The 16,648-nt window shown below is 33.1% G+C and overlaps 1 protein-coding gene across 3 annotated transcripts in view; it reads right to left on the bottom strand.

The window, feature by feature from the left end:
- Positions 1 to 586: 586 nt before the first annotated feature.
- LOC128995068 (lysine-specific demethylase 4A-like) overlaps positions 587 to 16,648 on the bottom strand; it is a 55,011-nt gene continuing 38,949 nt past the window's right edge. For 2 of the 3 annotated variants that reach the window (XM_054419946.1, XM_054419947.1), the window contains 10 exons: positions 13,001 to 13,078; positions 11,759 to 11,880; positions 10,598 to 10,669; positions 10,046 to 10,210; positions 9,092 to 9,259; positions 7,584 to 7,763; positions 6,409 to 6,564; positions 5,619 to 5,738; positions 4,631 to 4,723; positions 587 to 2,531 (listed from right to left, as the gene is read on the bottom strand). In XM_054419946.1, the coding sequence (XP_054275921.1) occupies positions 2,412 to 2,531; positions 4,631 to 4,723; positions 5,619 to 5,738; positions 6,409 to 6,564; positions 7,584 to 7,763; positions 9,092 to 9,259; positions 10,046 to 10,210; positions 10,598 to 10,669; positions 11,759 to 11,880; positions 13,001 to 13,078 (1,274 nt within the window). In that variant the 3' untranslated portion in view covers positions 587 to 2,411. Of the gene's footprint in view, positions 2,532 to 3,067; positions 3,091 to 4,630; positions 4,724 to 5,618; positions 5,739 to 6,408; positions 6,565 to 7,583; positions 7,764 to 9,091; positions 9,260 to 10,045; positions 10,211 to 10,597; positions 10,670 to 11,758; positions 11,881 to 13,000; positions 13,079 to 16,648 lie in introns of all 3 variants that reach the window. The other variant, XM_054419948.1, reaches the window with a different exon arrangement.

The raw sequence follows: 16,648 nt of genomic DNA, 5'->3' as shown, positions 1-16,648 counted from the left end.
AGTAGCGATCGGCCAAGTGCTTAAATGTCACGAGCTGTACCTGCATACATCTCCGCTACTCATGTCTATTGCAGTTTGCAGAGCGAAGCAACTGTGGCTTGGTGAACAAGTACTGTTTTGTCTTATATTTCTAAGTTAGGCCCTACAGCAGTGGTGGGTTTACTTTTTAACTAAAAGTGGTTTAAAATACCTGTGTTATCGGTAATCCAATTGGTTGCTGTGGCAACTAGATTCGGCTCGCAATGGAGCCATAACGTTTACTGTTATACGTCTACTGCCCAGCCATATGCTGTGCGAAGCCATAAATGTGTAACGACATAAATTTTAATTTTGTTAGATGATACAAAATACGTAGATGAATAATAACCTCCCTTAAGTCAAAATTTGACATAAGTGGTTACAATGGTTTTCTGTTGACCACACAGCTGAAAAATATGACAAAATAGAAAACACTGTATAAAGAGATGGTTAAATGTTTTTCCATTTATTTTATTTCCCGAAATTGGAAAAGGAGGAATAGGAGGCTGAACGCTTCAAAATAGGCAAACAAATTAATAAGAACAAAAAAGCAATTTGAATTAAAAGCTTAAGTTTATTATTTCCTACACATATACAGAAACCTGCTAGTACACAAATAATACTCCTGACTTATATTTCTTACATAAAATTTTTTATTACTCAACATGATCTAATCTTTTGTGCCTATTGATAACATATAGAGTTTAAGAGATCATATGAAATATTAAATCTACTTTGCAGAATCTTAAACATTAGATGATAATACAGTAGTCTGATATTATTTACACGGTTATCAATACATGGCAAAAATTAAATATGAGTTAGTAAACAGGAATACAATGTAAAAGGAAAAAGTACTAAGGAACCTCTAAATTATCTTCGTACAACTTCTACAAAGAAACCTAAACAATTAAATAAACACGATAAACCTTCCTAATAAAACCAATCATGATCAAGTTAGATTCGAATAGTCATCAAAACTTGAGGAAATAAGTTAATTGATCATAGACAAAACTGAAATTGTTTCACGAAAGGTGATGTTTTTTTAGCACCACAAAAATATCAAATAAATTATTCCACAATAACTAAACAAAACGGTATTTTAAATTAATGTTAAATATCACACACTTCATTCTCTGTACAGTTAAAATAATCCATATAGTACAATGATTGAGTCAGTCAGGTATATTAAACTCCTTACATAAATCGCTATATAAAAATAAATTTAATTTCATGCATAAAACTATACAAAATCAACTAAAAATAAATCAAACTTTTTGTACAATCTGAAACCATTGCGATTGAGCAATCTTTAGTAAAATACTCAATTAAAAGAGTTTTGAGGAAATATGTAAGAATAGGTACAGGAGCATACCTAACCTAAAATATTGCTTTGGCTCATAACGGTGAGAACGGACAATAATGTATAATGATTTGTGTTTGCTTGTGATAAGTATACATTAACCCTTCCCGGACGGGTGTGGTCACGTGGTTTAAGACGATAATAAATCGGAACAACAAAAATTATGCAGAAATATTTGCCACCCGTCTATAAAATTTTACAATAGGTCAAAAATAAATAAGTCTTTACTATATTTTGTTGGACATTATTTTTATTTAAAAAAGGACATTATAGGTTAAATTACTAGATTTATGCTCTGGAAAATGATCTGCATAAAAAATGTGTTTAGTACAAAACGGGCAATAACTTCCCTGTACTGGAAAATAGTGTGAACCAGCTGCTAATGTACCAACACTAACCAGTGTGTCTACAGAAACGTAAATATCAACATCCCGTTTGCAACATTGAGAAACGTTATGCAAATATATCCGTCACCTATTCATTAACAACAAAAAAGCGGATTATCTGTTGCCTGCCCAGGAAGGGTTAAAAAACACAATTACCAAACCTACAAAATAGTGTGTATCATGCATTAATAAAAAATAATTTAACAGGTACCAATGTTGAAATGTGTATGGTTTACAATTTTCAAGTATACATTCATTCATTCTTGATGGCTAGGATCACGCAATACTTTAAATACATTTACAGATCAACTTCAACCGTTAAGTTAAAAACTTCAAACCTTATTCTAACAATTTGCTAAACTTCTCAACAAACGTACACACAGCTTTGCAGCATGAGTAAATCCATTTGCTAAAAAATATTTCCAATCTCAAACAAATTAAAAAGTTGAAAAATTTTCAATTGCAGCATATCAGTGACAGCAAGCGAAAACTAGAGGCCAATTAATTACACCGCAAATCATTTAGTTTGAAAATAATCCTAACATTAACATGGTGGGTTACTATAGTCATAGTTGCACAAGTAGTGAGTGAGACGGAAGAACAAGTTACTTAGGTAACTAACAATCATCGTAGCCGACGACGGTTCAAGGTTTGGGAGTGGGGACTACTACGATGGCTGAATGCTGGCTGTTAGGTTTGGTCTTCCGTAAAACAATTATCTCCTTCACTTTCGTCGATGTCTTCTTAACGTTGGCCAATCGCATCTATAAAACACAAGATTTTAGAAAGTCGTGATTTAAATGTCGTTTTACCTTTTACCCTCTGCAGATTTTACAGTTTACATTTTACAGTCGACAATGTTGAGTGGAATCTCTTGAATTCTTTATTCATTCAGATGACAGTAAATGTTTAGAATTACCAAAAACATTTGAATAAAGAAAGCCATTTCTGATAAAAGTTTATTTATCTAGTAAACTAAAGAAGAAGATTAATATAAAACATAAAGTCAGATGATGATAAATGCGGTCAAAATCTTTTGCTGAGGAATGTTAAAGAAAAGCTTCACAAAACTCATATTTTGAGCTGTCTACCAACCTAAGAACAACCCAAAACCACTTTTAGGTAACACTCAAAGCATAAGCTATCATTTATACAATTTTTGTATAATTAATTTAAACTGTGAAACTAAACCAAGTCTTACGATGAAAAAAATGTCAATAAGATTTCTGCCTGATGCATACAACACTGACTGGAGATTTATCATGCTAGGGGAGGGAAGGGCATGCTTACATGCACTCACCCTTCTCCTTATTATCTGTACAGCTGCAAAAAAACATCCCCATATCACTAGTGCAGCAGCGAATGATATATCAAAATTCAACTCAGGTCAGAATTACTTGTATTTTTTTTATTTTAACTTGAGAAGGAGATCAATATTAAAATTATTTTCAAAATATGACAAAAAAGAACTGTTAGAAAAATGTTTAACTGTCAATACTTTATGTGAACATTTTGTTTACTATTTAAAAAGTATTTGGGGAAATGTTATCATTGGATGCTTTTAAAGGCAGCCTCGATTTATTTAAGAAAGTTTTTTAAGAAAAAATAAATAAAGAAAACTTTAGTGTGTAAACGGGTGGTACTTTTTTATATAGGTAGACAAAGAATGTCACAGGTTTATTATATATCAACTTCTGATTTAAATTTTACTGCAACACTCTTGGCTGTTTTTCGAAACTGGACCCAGCCTTAATGAAATGGGCTTTTCATAAATGGCCCTACCTAATGAAACAGCTGGCCTTAGTCAGTGACAAAGCTACACAGATCATCTCACACCATTATACACTCATATTTGGGTTGAAATACCACGGTTGCATACCCATTTCAATTAGTAATCTAATCCAAATTTTAGGGATGAACAATATTTGATTTTTAGTTTGAGACGAGACGAGACGAGACAGGATTTTTTATTTCTCATAAAATTTCGAGACAAGATTTAGATGGGATTTCCTTTCTCACACATAACGGGAAATGCAAGTTCCACATTTTAACCTGATTCTTCAACATTTTTAAATACGTAACGATTTATGACGGACTGTTTAAATACAAAAATAATTAAAATCTTTTATTAAAAAACAATAATAAAACACGTCAGTATAAAAAAAACAAATATTAATAAGGCCTAACTTATTAAAAATAACTCTTCGGCATACAAAACATGGAGATATCAGTTAGAATATAGTTCAACTTTCAAAAATACCAAATTTATAAGTCTAAAACAACAGTCTTACCAGTAAAGTATAAAGTACAAATTGTTCAGTGTTGTGTTATTTTTAGAATTATTTTGGAGTGACTCATTTTGGCTAAGTTTACAGTGGCAAAACATGTCTCACTGCTTGAAACACTAACAAAACTTCTCATCATTTGCTATATAAAAAAATTATAAAACAATTGAAGCATTATTTCCATGTAAAGAATTATTAATAATTAAATAAAAACGCTTTCGCAAAGGAAATGCAACATCAACACGCTCCTGTTTTGCAGGTATTGCATTGACTTTCTGCAGGCGTTTTTTTCTTTATAATCTCGTCTCGAAAAAATGTTGACCAAAATAGAATCTTGTCTCATAGAACGAGATTTAAAATTTCCAGAAAAATTTCCAAAATCTCAAGACCCGTCCCATCCCTACTACATTTGTTTTAGACAATCCAGAGATGAGAATAACAATCATTTATTTGAGGTGACTTATCATTTAGGACTTAAAAATGAAGCCATTTTATCATCCAACAGCATCAGGTGAGCCGAGATAGCAGTTTAGTAGCAGAGACATAATTCTAGAAAGTAACAAACAACAATAACTAACCAATCTCATCCTTAGCCTCTTGGGAAGATCTTCGTCCAAGCTGTAGATCTCTTCTCGGGCCAGACATAACACGGATTGGTCGTCAAACTCCACCTATAAACAAACTGTTTCAGCAATCCGACACATACATTCTCCCATTAGCTTGTCAACAACCCTTATCATGGGCGATGGAGGTAACTATGGTATAAGTAAAATCACAAAATTTGCAATAACTTTTGAACCACAATTCTTACAGCATTGGGGGTTATGGTTATACCATTGTATTCAGAGTTAAATTGTGTCATATTGTGTCAAATTTTAGTCAAAGTCGTAAAGGCCAGTTTTTATTAAGCCTGGTTTTTCTGTTTTTTATGGGTTTTTATGAAAAAAAAAACACCATTAAAAACAAAATTTTGAAAAAAGAAAAAACTTCTGGAGATAACATGGATTAGTATGCACATACTAAATTTCATTAAAATCAGACTGAAGGTGTAGTCTGTAGCTTAGTAGGCCTACATATCCACACAAACATCACTTCTAAAACCACTTTTTTCAAATAAAGGGGACCTAAAACGGGCAAATCCACCAAAAACTCAAACATTCATCATTCATTCATTCATTCATTTAACACAAGATAACATGCTTAAGTTTAAATTTCCTAATTTAAAAACCTCAAAAAAATGTTTAAAGTTTTTTAGGACCTTTTAAAAATGTTTAGGAAAATAATGTAGGATTTTACGATATCAATTTGGCAAAAGATTGTAGCCCCGCAGTATTTGAAAAAATGCCTAAATCTTCATTACATGATTTAGTCAAGGTCATTGCCTTCCAGTCTTGCCACTTCCCCGTCGGCAGGATACTTAGGTTGCCTCTTCGCTTAATTCTCTATTTTTTACGGTTTTAAAAATCACACAACCACTACGTCGAAACCACACAAAGTCTACAAATCTGAAATTAGCAATGATGTAGTATTTTAGGTTTAAATTGTCTTAAGTTTACCCTTACTCACCCTGTACATAATCCTAGTATCGGAGCCCTGGTATACTGCGTCATAGTACTCTTGGCCGTTCCATCGCAACCTCATCTGCATTCCTGGAACAGGGTCTTCCTCGCCACCCTCGTGATTCTTCTGCAGACAACATATTGATAAAATGAGCAAATTTTGGATGTCTTATCAAAGTACGAGTAAATTATTCAAAATAACATTCACTTTCAGAATAGAACACAACTAATTTTTCAGGAAGATGAAAAAAACCACAATAAGGCAAAAAGAAAAAATAAGGTACCCTGACAGTTGAAACTAGGAGTCAAATTTAGGAATTACAAACCTCAAAACTGAACTAAAATAGCAAGGCCCAAATTTTCAATACAAGTGTTATAAAATTTTAAAAAAATATTAAAAATGCCTTCAAAATCAATTTTAACAATTATTAACTTAATTACAAATTAGTTTAAACAAAACTTATGTTTTATTTTTAAACCTCAAAATCATAGTAACATAGTGATTGATTATCACTCCTTCATTGTAAATAACATCTAAAGATTCCTGTTCCACAAAAATCACAAAATTATTTGAATTATATAAAACAAATAGTGATAAAACTTTCCTAACTTAAGTTTTGGTACTTAAAAATCAATATTTTTGTCTTAAGCGGCACTGTAACAAATTATGATCTAGATACAACCCTTGAAACCAGCCGATTGGAATTTCTAATCCAATTTTTTTTGCTTGAAATTCAACAGATTCAAAATTTGTATTTGACAAATTAGTTGAAACTTGGTATAAAACAGTGACTCACGATGACTAGGGATGGATGCAGTCTGTCTGTAAAGGAACCGTCGGGGAAGGATACCAAGTAGAAGAGAGTTCGAGCGACGTCGACCACTCTGCCACGGTAGTACCGGTGATTCTCATGACGAGCCCACACCCACTGTCCCACACCTACACCACACATCTGTAACAAACACACTCGGGGGGTTAAATACGTTGATCATTCAGTGTTTGCACCTATTTACTCAAATTAGATGTTATTTAATGAATAAAACGCTTAGAAATTACAATTAGTTTTGAGAACACTATAATATTGTAGTATAATTACCTCGTCAAGTAATCCAATGTTTTGATGTTAGGTTAAAAACCTACATGTTTCACCATTAATATGGCATTGTCAGGGTACAAACACAGAAAGACATTACTGTCACATGCACACAATAAATAAATAAAACGAAACGAAACATTTAGATAGGCCTATCACACGATGCGGACGGTCCCGGCGCAGGTAGTAGACTCAAACTGTTTTGAGAACAGTCTAATTTACCTACAAGTTAATTTCTACTATGGAATAAGCTATTACAAACACGTAAACCTACATTTATTCCAACAAGTTTGCGAACCAGCATGATCAGACTATGGCAAATGGGTTTCAGGGGGTAAACATTAGTTTTTCCCATTTACACTCAAAACATATCACTAAACGAAGATAACAACAATAAAGTATTTGTGATCGCAGAAGGTGATGATGTCCCCACGAGTTTGAAAGATGTTAAATATTTGGGAAATGATCATGATATTACCGCAATAAAATTGTCACTTAATATGTAACTAAGCTAGTAAGTAAGCCACTTAGTTGTAACTTAGTATGTATGGCGATGGCATAGTTGGATTATGCGACGAGTCTGTAAAACTGTAAAATATTATGCTAGGGCAATGAGACACTTGGAATTTCCATTCTGACCATTCAGGCGTCGTGAAAAATTAGACCTATTTAAAAAACTATGTTTAAGTGCCACAAGTGTTCTACGTTACTTACCATGTGATTTATTTTGAACCTTTTTCATACCTCTTTAGACAAGATAAGTTCTTATAGGAGGAACTGATGTTGGCGGAAGAACCGAAATGTGCATAATCCAGTCAGGACGTGTACCGTAATGTGACAACATGTAATTTAACCTTTTTATATGTCCATTTCCTTACCTTGTCGTGCCTGTGATTACTGTTGTGCCCCTGGCAGTTGATGAGGAACCGGCTGCCAGCCATGGCGCTGTTGACTCGTATCTTGGCACCACGGTAGACGGCACATGGTACATGGTACCACACACCACAGTTGCCTTCACAACACCGGGAGTACACCTGGCCCATCTGGCACACGGCACACTGCAATACAAATACAGTGAGTGGCAGTGCCAAGTACAAAATAATAGTTTTGCTCTTGCATTTTAACCAAAAACCTTTGTGTCAAACAAAACAAAAGCACATTCATTTATGAGATATGGTAAGCAAAAGGTACGTTGACATGAGGTATGAAAACTAGTTATTACTAAAATCAAATATTTGGCAAAGATGGCTTTGGGTCAGTGTGGTGGACAGGAAGAACGGCAGACTTGCCTTACTCATGAAAAGTAGCACAAGAACAAAGACTGAAGAAGAAACTAGTACAGAAAATGCTATGCCTCATCTTCATGTGTTGTTTATATGTACTGTACTTTAAACTATTTTTATTAGTAAAGTAAGCCTTCTATCCATCCAATCCAAACATAATAAATATAAGGTTTATATGCTGTATTTTTATTTCAGGATCAGTTTTGCCAACAGTGTCATTTGGAGGCTTCTGATTGGCTGTGGGAACATTATTACCGAAACGATACGATAGGACGACATTGGCTTCCAGAGCTCTTCTGGATAGCGTGTCGGGCTGATAATCTGAAGGTGCCGGGTTCGAATCCCACTGCTAGCACTAACTTTTTGTTAACATTTTTTCATTATCAGCAAGTTTGGTTTTTTTGGTTAGGGTTTGACGGTTTAATTTTATAATTAAAACATTATAAAATTATATTTAGGCCATTTATAGTTTTATTTTATGAACAAAACTATTTGTCCGACTAAACCTTCATTCAATTTTTTCATTATCAGCAAGTTTAGTTAGGTTATGACAGTTTAATTTTATAATTTAAAAAAAATTCAAATTGAATTTGAGGCATTTATAGATATAGATTTCATGAACAGAACTTTTTTTCAATTAGTAAACCTTCATTTGATTTTTTCATTATCAGCAAGTTTGGTTAGTTTGGTTAGGTTATGACAGTTTGATTTTATAATTTAAAATTTAAACATTATAAAATTTAATTTGAGGCATTTATAATTTTATTTTATGAACAGAACTATTTTTTCGATTAGTAAACCTCCATTATAGTCAATCAGAAGCCTCCAAATGACACTGTCGGCAAAACTAAACCTGAAATAAAAATTGTGCATACCCATACAATGAATACAGTGGTATTTCAACCAAATGTAAACAGTATACTCCTTTTAAAATTAAATATGAAAGGCTGGAGTATCGTGTGGTCAAAAATCACCTGTCACGTTTTCTCATTAGAGAGTCTAGAAAGTAAAAAAAAATGCAAAATAAATCTTAACTTAAAGTTAGACAAAAAATAACTAAGTTCTGGTGAAATAATAAAACTTGTACCAATCAATTCACTCACCAAATGATAAGTGGCAAAGTTGGAGAGTTCTATGACGTCTCCGTTATTACTCTTGCAGATGTTGAGGAACTTAGCATCTGGCATGAAGAGAGCACAGACGACATGAACCCAACGAGAGTCTGTAGTTCTTCGCAAAGCTCCGCCGCGGATGGGACACAGGCAGCACCTCTAAGTGGTGTAAATACAAATTAGGAAAATTCTAACGTTATTCTACTGTAATTTTACCTTCCTATTTTCGTTCAAAGATGGTTAAACTGTTTAAATAACTTGAATATTTTACAATGAGAATGGCACAATGTTAAAAATGTTAAGCTAAGTGTGCCTAGAGGAGTAGTTTAATATAGAGTGAGTGATATTCCTTGTTTAGCTTTGTTCAGTAATTAGAGCTAAGCTAATTCAGTCGGGTTGAGTTGAGAACAATCAAGAAGGTACTGACTTTTCTCAAGAATGAACAGGCTGCCTTCTGAACACAAGAACGATTCAGGTAACTATTTTCCCTAATTTAAGAAACTAATTGAAAATACAGTAGAAGAACAAGACTCTCAAGGGGATTGTTGAATGCATCTTGTTATCAAGGATTGCAATAACATGTGATTAGGGGTAAAATAAATTGAAGGGGATTTAAATAAAAATGACAAATTACATTTAAACGTTACAAAACGTGTAAAATGTATTTTTTTCATTATGCTATCACAGCTATCACATAAATATTAGAAATTGTATAAAAAGTATATACCTGTTTTTGTAATCCCTTAAATTGTGTAGAGCCACTAGTTGCAGCACTTATTAGTTTGCTGAATACAATTCAAGGCATTTACCTTAGCAGGTATTAACAACATTTTCAATGATTGTTTATGCAATCTGAACCTGTAAGCTTTGTAAAGTATAAAAAAAACCTACATCCTTACTACATCCTTACTTTCCTTGATAAAACAATATGAAAATGAATCTTACTGCAAAAGACTCGTTGGCCTTGCACTTATCACACTGCCAGTCTCCAATGGGTGATGGAGTGACGTAGCAGGTTGTATGCACACATAACGCACACGACGCACACACTACCAGTGGCGCATTGTGTGGCGCTTGTCTACTGCACTGAGTGTACGTGGGCATCATCACCTGCAATGTAAACAGAAATATTAAACTTTTAATATAAACATATACCTAATTATTTATTAAGGATCTGGACAATTTTTTGGGAAAATATATTCCTTGTTTAGAATTTTTCTAAATTGTTAGTCAGTTCTCAGAATTCTATTTTATAATAAAAAATCTTTATTTTTGTTATTTAAGCTAGCAATACAAAATTTTCAAAGATAAAGAGATTTTTGCTTTGAAATAAATGTCCTGGTAAAATATTGTAGAAAAAAAGTAGTAGAGAGAGAATAGGGTAAGAAAATATCTGCTCCTGAGAGAACTGTAGCACAAGAATTTTACGTCAATTACACAAATAGTTAAGCCTATTTCAATCACAGATACTCAAATTTATTAATTGAATTAGCCTACCTGACTTTCTGAAGGCAACTCCTGACTCCATTCTCGAGTAGTCCAGTCTTTAACTGTGAATTTGCCGCCCCACTGTAAAAAATATTGCAAATAATTTGGAGTACTAAATGGAAATACTAGATTAGATTTATAAAAAAACTCTGGGTGCAAATAAACAAAAGAATGAAGAATGAATGTTAAATGAATGAAAAGACAGTTACAGATCAACAAGTAGGATAAGAATTCTGTTTTTAAATGCAACAAATATTGAGACAGTAATAGTAATTTGAACAATTTGTATTAAGTGTTGCTTCTGAATATTGTCATTACTGTTCAATCTTCATTCGTACTTGTTCACTTTTGTGTTTCACAAAGCGCAAAAGGTCGAGTGAACAATGTCAAGAGACTCAAACCTTTTTATAAGACAGCAAAAATTTAAAAAATGTTTCATCAATAATTAATTGTCATACGTAAATTGAAGAATATTTATTCTAAGCTAATTTCAAGTGGAACCTTGATAAGACTCTCATGGGGACTTTAAAAGATTTGTTATCAAGGTTGACTTCTTATCGAGGTTTACAATAACGTGTGATTAGGGGTAAAGTAATCTCTAGGTGATTTGAAAAGGACACTTGCTATAAAGGGCTACTTGTTATTGAGGGTCCACTGTAAGGCGGCTCCAGACATGCGCCATTCGCCAAGCACTGAGCAGCGACTCGCTGAATCGCGAGTAGTGTGGATAGGCGTTTGTCTATTTGTCAAGCAGCAAACATTTGTGCTTATGTTTTTCCATTCATTGTCGGTATTTTTGCACAGATCAAAGTACAAATTTTTTCTATTACCGAAACAAAAAGTTGCTCAGAAAACTACACATGTGTGTAAGCGTCTCCTCGTTAATCAACGAATAGCAAAGCAACTAGGTTGCCGAAAATGAAATATTTCGTGTTTGGTGAATGACGCATGTCTGGAGCCGCCTTTAGAGAGCACAAAATATATTACAAATGGATTATACATTCAGCTAAAACAGTTTTTTTTTTTTTTAATTAGACAAATAAGAACAGTAAACTGAACATGGGCTGAACAGAAACATTACGTAATAGTCTTTATCAGCTGATCCTTGAAGATTATAGCATGGACTATCGGATAATCAAAGATTTAATTTTTGATAGGTCGCAAACCTACCTTATCCGCAGTGAAGAGTACACACAGGGAGCAATGTGGGGCCGCATGGCTGTTGTATCGGTTGATTGTTCGTTCCAGCTCTAAGTCACAATTACTGGCACTCATCAGTTTAAGATGAAACTCTGTAAACATAAATATAATATTAAAGATATTCTTGTCCGAATAATCGAGTGGTTATCGGGACTAGTTGTTACAAAGTAGACATCCCGTCTTCAGAATACGGACTAGCTGTAACCAATTTTTTTGTTAAAAACAAGAGAGCCACTCAATGAATGTGCTACCTTTGACTATTGATACAACTAAACGATCCATCCCCAAGTTTAAGTCAGTTTATTAATCAAAATCACCACAGTTGATGTGAGCCACCGACAGATAGCTGGGTAGTCATTCTGTGACTGGCTCTCACAACTATGTTCTTTTTAAATAAAAGATTGGCAACAGCTTGTCCATATATAGATGGAATGTCTACTTTAGTATCTAGTAGTCAATGGTTCAACATTCTTAAGTTGTATTTTTCCCCTGGATTTTGTTACTGAAATAATGGCATTAAAGATGCTATAGCTTACAATAAGTCATAAAATCAATAATCAAGTTGCTTAAGATTTTTTTTCTTAGAAATTTGTCACAGAATGGAGATAAATATTGCCAAATTTTTGGTACTTTCCTGTTAAAGGGAACATTCATTATTATCGATGATTTATTTCTCGATATATCGATGTTTTTGTTTTCTGATCCATTACAAATTGACAACAACTAACTGATCTTGTTTAGGCTAAAATACCTAGCCCATTATATGGATTAAGAAATGAAACTGTTCTAAGCTAACCTAACATAACCAACCAAACTTGCTGTACCATTTAAAGAATTTCGTTTGGGTTTGAATATAAAAGGCAAGTTATAAACACGGAATTTTTAAATGTTACAGCAAGTTTGGTTAGTTATGTTAGGTTATTTTTTTAGAACAGTTTCATTTCATTAATGTTTGTTGATACTGAACAATATTTTTCGTAGTTGTCAGCTGATATGTTTCAATTTGTTAATATCGATATATCAAGAAAAAATCATCGATAATAATGAATGTTTTTAACAGGAAAGTACCAAATTTTTATATATTGTACATCAAGAAAAATGTCCAGGCACTAACATAAATATAAGTTGATTTAGATGTTCAAAGTTTGAAAATTTGTACAATCAAACTACCCCTGGACCTATAATTGATTCTACGGTAAATTGTATACTTACGTTCATTATCACTACAGTTTTGACTAGAAGTCCAATCTTGGTCTGCTCTCATCAACGTTGGAGGAGATCGATCTGAACCTGGAAATTATTTAAATATTTGGATAACATTGGAAATTTAACAATCTGATCGATAACAAAAATTTTTTTATCCCCAAAATCTATTTAAAAGAACATTAGCTGAGAGGATGGTTTTTATTCATTGGTTAAAAACGGTTTGTTTCAATAAGTTAAATTTAAGGTCATGTGTTTTAATTGTCTTAAAAATGTAATCAAGAAGCTTCTTGTTTTGATTTGTGTAGAAGACAGGCTCAATTTATTTTCTTGTAATCAATCCCATATGTATGTGGGACATTAATCCACACTAGGGAGCATTGCATCTACAGATCGTACCTAGATAATATCCAAAATGTATGACCTCCAAGTAGCTGGATTACAGGACAACGCCACCGTCTCAGTCACGTTGGTTAGTCTTTGGTATCTTCTTACAAATATGTATTTATTTAATAGGTTAATGTTCCATTTGTTTAATATACTATTTTTTTTTGTCTTAAATAAGATAGAAATTTATGAGATTTTACTGAGTCCATTAGTTAGGATCTGGGATTTGTTAAATAAAAAACAACCTGCTACCTAACAGGCAGAGTTTGTTAAACTATGAATGAAAGCTTTTGCATGGGTTTGAACTTTGAATTATAACAAACCATTTCTAACAGCTGTTTTTAACAAACCAACCGTCAATTCGGTTCTTCAAATATAAATTTAAATTTGCATTATTGTATAAGACAATATTGAAAAAATTAAAATTGTGTAAATACTTCCCTATGATTGGTCTTTAAACTGAACAAAAAACCAATAGTATTAGCGCCAAATTGAATCTTCTTCAGTCTGTACGAAGATTTGTGTTTATTGCATCTGCTAAATATCGCAAAGTTAAAATAAAAAAAGTATTATTAGGTACTTTGTTGTACACACAGAAACATGATACGGATAACAATTTTTAAAATTGTTTGGTTTTGCAAGACACAAACTCGGCAGAAGTTAAGTCTTCAGCAGAAGCTTTACTACATTAATAAGATACGTGATTTGTCCAAGTACAGTCTGATGGTATTAATTCAGTGTCAAGTGTGATACAGGTGTTATTGCAAATGTACACACCGCTTCAATTTAATTTTGTTGTGCCACTGCTACTTTTATCCTCCTAGCAAAATTATACATTAAACAATCTAAGATGCAAATTTTCTACAAAGTTTAGTTGACAAAAACATAACAACAAGTAAGGGAGCATTAATATGTTTTCACCACACTACAATGTTTTTAGCTGTTTTACAAACGTTTATTGGAGGCCGAATCTACGTATTGCTGTCCATGCCAGCTGTCATCATAATTTGAGGGCCGAACAGGATTTTTACATCCCTAGGGCCAAAAATCAGATTTTCACTTATATTAATGCATATTAAAACTTGTTTTATTGTCACCACTCCCTAGCAACATTTTATTATTATTTTTGCTGATTCCTCAAAATATTTCTCACATAATCTTAAAGGTATAGTTGTGTTGACTATAAGTGTTAATTATTATTCTGGTGAATAGTGGTAATATGGTATAGTGTGGTGAAAAATATTGTTCGTACCACGGACCGAAATGGTTTTGCAGCTCTGGATTGTTTTAAGTTCTCAACTTCGTCTTGAACTTCAAAACTATCTCGAACTGGCAAAACCTCATTTTCAGCCCTAAGTACGAAATATAGGCTACTATGCTACCATTCAAGTGTCTGTAGCCAAAATACCATAGGATTTTCACAGATTATGCTTTGTTTCTTGGTAACCAATACAAACTAAGTGGCCAACTTAGTGGAAAACTGGAGTATTTTTATGTCCTTGTGAAGAAAATGATCTTTGACAGCATAACCTACGAGATGTTTGCTTTGTATTTTCTTCTTGAGTTCTTGGTGAGAAACTTAATAGGCTACTAAAAACCAAAACGTGTAAAAACAAAGTTAAATAGCCTGATGACTAGTAACACATCCTGTTAAAGACTACACTCTTTTTGAACGGCAAAATTTCAAGAAACCTCTCTGAAGAATAACTTGAATACAAAAACTATTGCCATCCACCAGCTTTTTATCTGTAAAAAAACTCAGAATAAAGTTAGGTGATTTTTTACAAATTTATGGTTTTCTTTTTCCTTGGTATTTATACTTCCATAACATGCATACGATCCTACTAATAAAACTACATTAGAGTCGAAAATCCGAACGTCAACAATCCGAAACGTAAAAAATCCGAACCGCTCCTGAGGGTTTTAAAAGATTGAATTAGCACAGAGACAACAGATGTTTTACAATTTCAGTCAGCGCCTGGCAGGAAAATGAGTGAACCCGCCGAGCCAGTTTGTGTTTTGTTGGTTTCCAATGTATAAGCTCTACATATTTTTCCAAGAAACAAATTACAGTTACATAACGGAAATATCTAAGTACAAAAATCATTATTTTTATTTCATTCACTGTATCCTAGAACTGTATTTTTAATACTGTATGCCTAATTATGTGTCTATTAGGCATTTCTAGGCTATGTTTGAAAATCCTAACAAATCGGTAATCTGAACTACCTACGGTCCCAATTGGTTTGGATTTTTGACTCTCTACTGTAATCGAAAGAAAAACCATAGCATCAGCCACCTTGGATCTTGCGGTTAAATTTTTCTAAGAGGTTTCCCTTCATACTCATTACAATTACAATAATAATCAAAAAATGCTTATAATAATCAAAAAGTTTTAGATAAAGTGTTTAAGCTTTTCAATGTTTCTTATATTGAATTTTTAAATGAAACTGTGATTTTTGCTACCTGCCGTACTTGAAATAATTTAAAATGCAGGTTCAGGTTCCAACACAATTTTATTTGAAGACTTTTACTGGTACATATTTAGAGATTAACTGGAACCAATAAGTTATGATTCACATGTTCATTGTTTGTCATTCTTGAGAAACCAGGTTTCCCGTATATATTCTAACGAGCTTTGATACATGTTACTAGGGTAATGTAAAGTACTTTTTGGGGGTATTTTTTAATTCATGCCCACCCACAAATAGGGGTTGCTGGGGGAAACTTGCTTTTAAATAGTAACCCCTATCAAGTAGCACATCATTTTAATGGCCATTAGTTTAAAAGAATATCGCCGGTAAACAAAGGTCTGTATCTCAACCCATTCATTGCAGAATGGCGGTGATTTTTTATTTTTTTCTATCCCCCTATCTCTTTCCAATACAAAATGGCGTCAGTTTTAATATTCATCAACCTCAGAGACCCCATAAAAATACATTATAACACCCAATATTAACATTTTATCAGGTTGTACCAGGAAAGTTTATCCCTTCATAAGAAAAACAGTGTTTATTTTAGTTGGCAATTGGCATCACAATTTCCCCTGGGAACACAAAATGAAGCATATTAAGGCAGCTCAAAAATGTTAAATGTAATGCCAGAAAACTAAATACCCCCGCCGCAGCAAACCTGCAGACTAAGCGAATTTCCATTTGACTGATTGGATTTACACTGAAATGTCTACTTGAAAATATAACATTTATTCCCGATTTAAATAGAATTAGTTTAACAAGTACTTAGGTTTGCTGCATCAGGGAGGGTAAAACA

This window comes from Macrosteles quadrilineatus, unplaced genomic scaffold (assembly GCF_028750875.1).
Source record: "Macrosteles quadrilineatus isolate MER2022 unplaced genomic scaffold, UCM_ALF_1.0 Scaffold_5__1_contigs__length_97177068, whole genome shotgun sequence".
Taxonomy (NCBI): domain Eukaryota; kingdom Metazoa; phylum Arthropoda; class Insecta; order Hemiptera; family Cicadellidae; genus Macrosteles; species Macrosteles quadrilineatus.
This window is presented reverse-complemented; position numbering and strand designations above follow the sequence as displayed.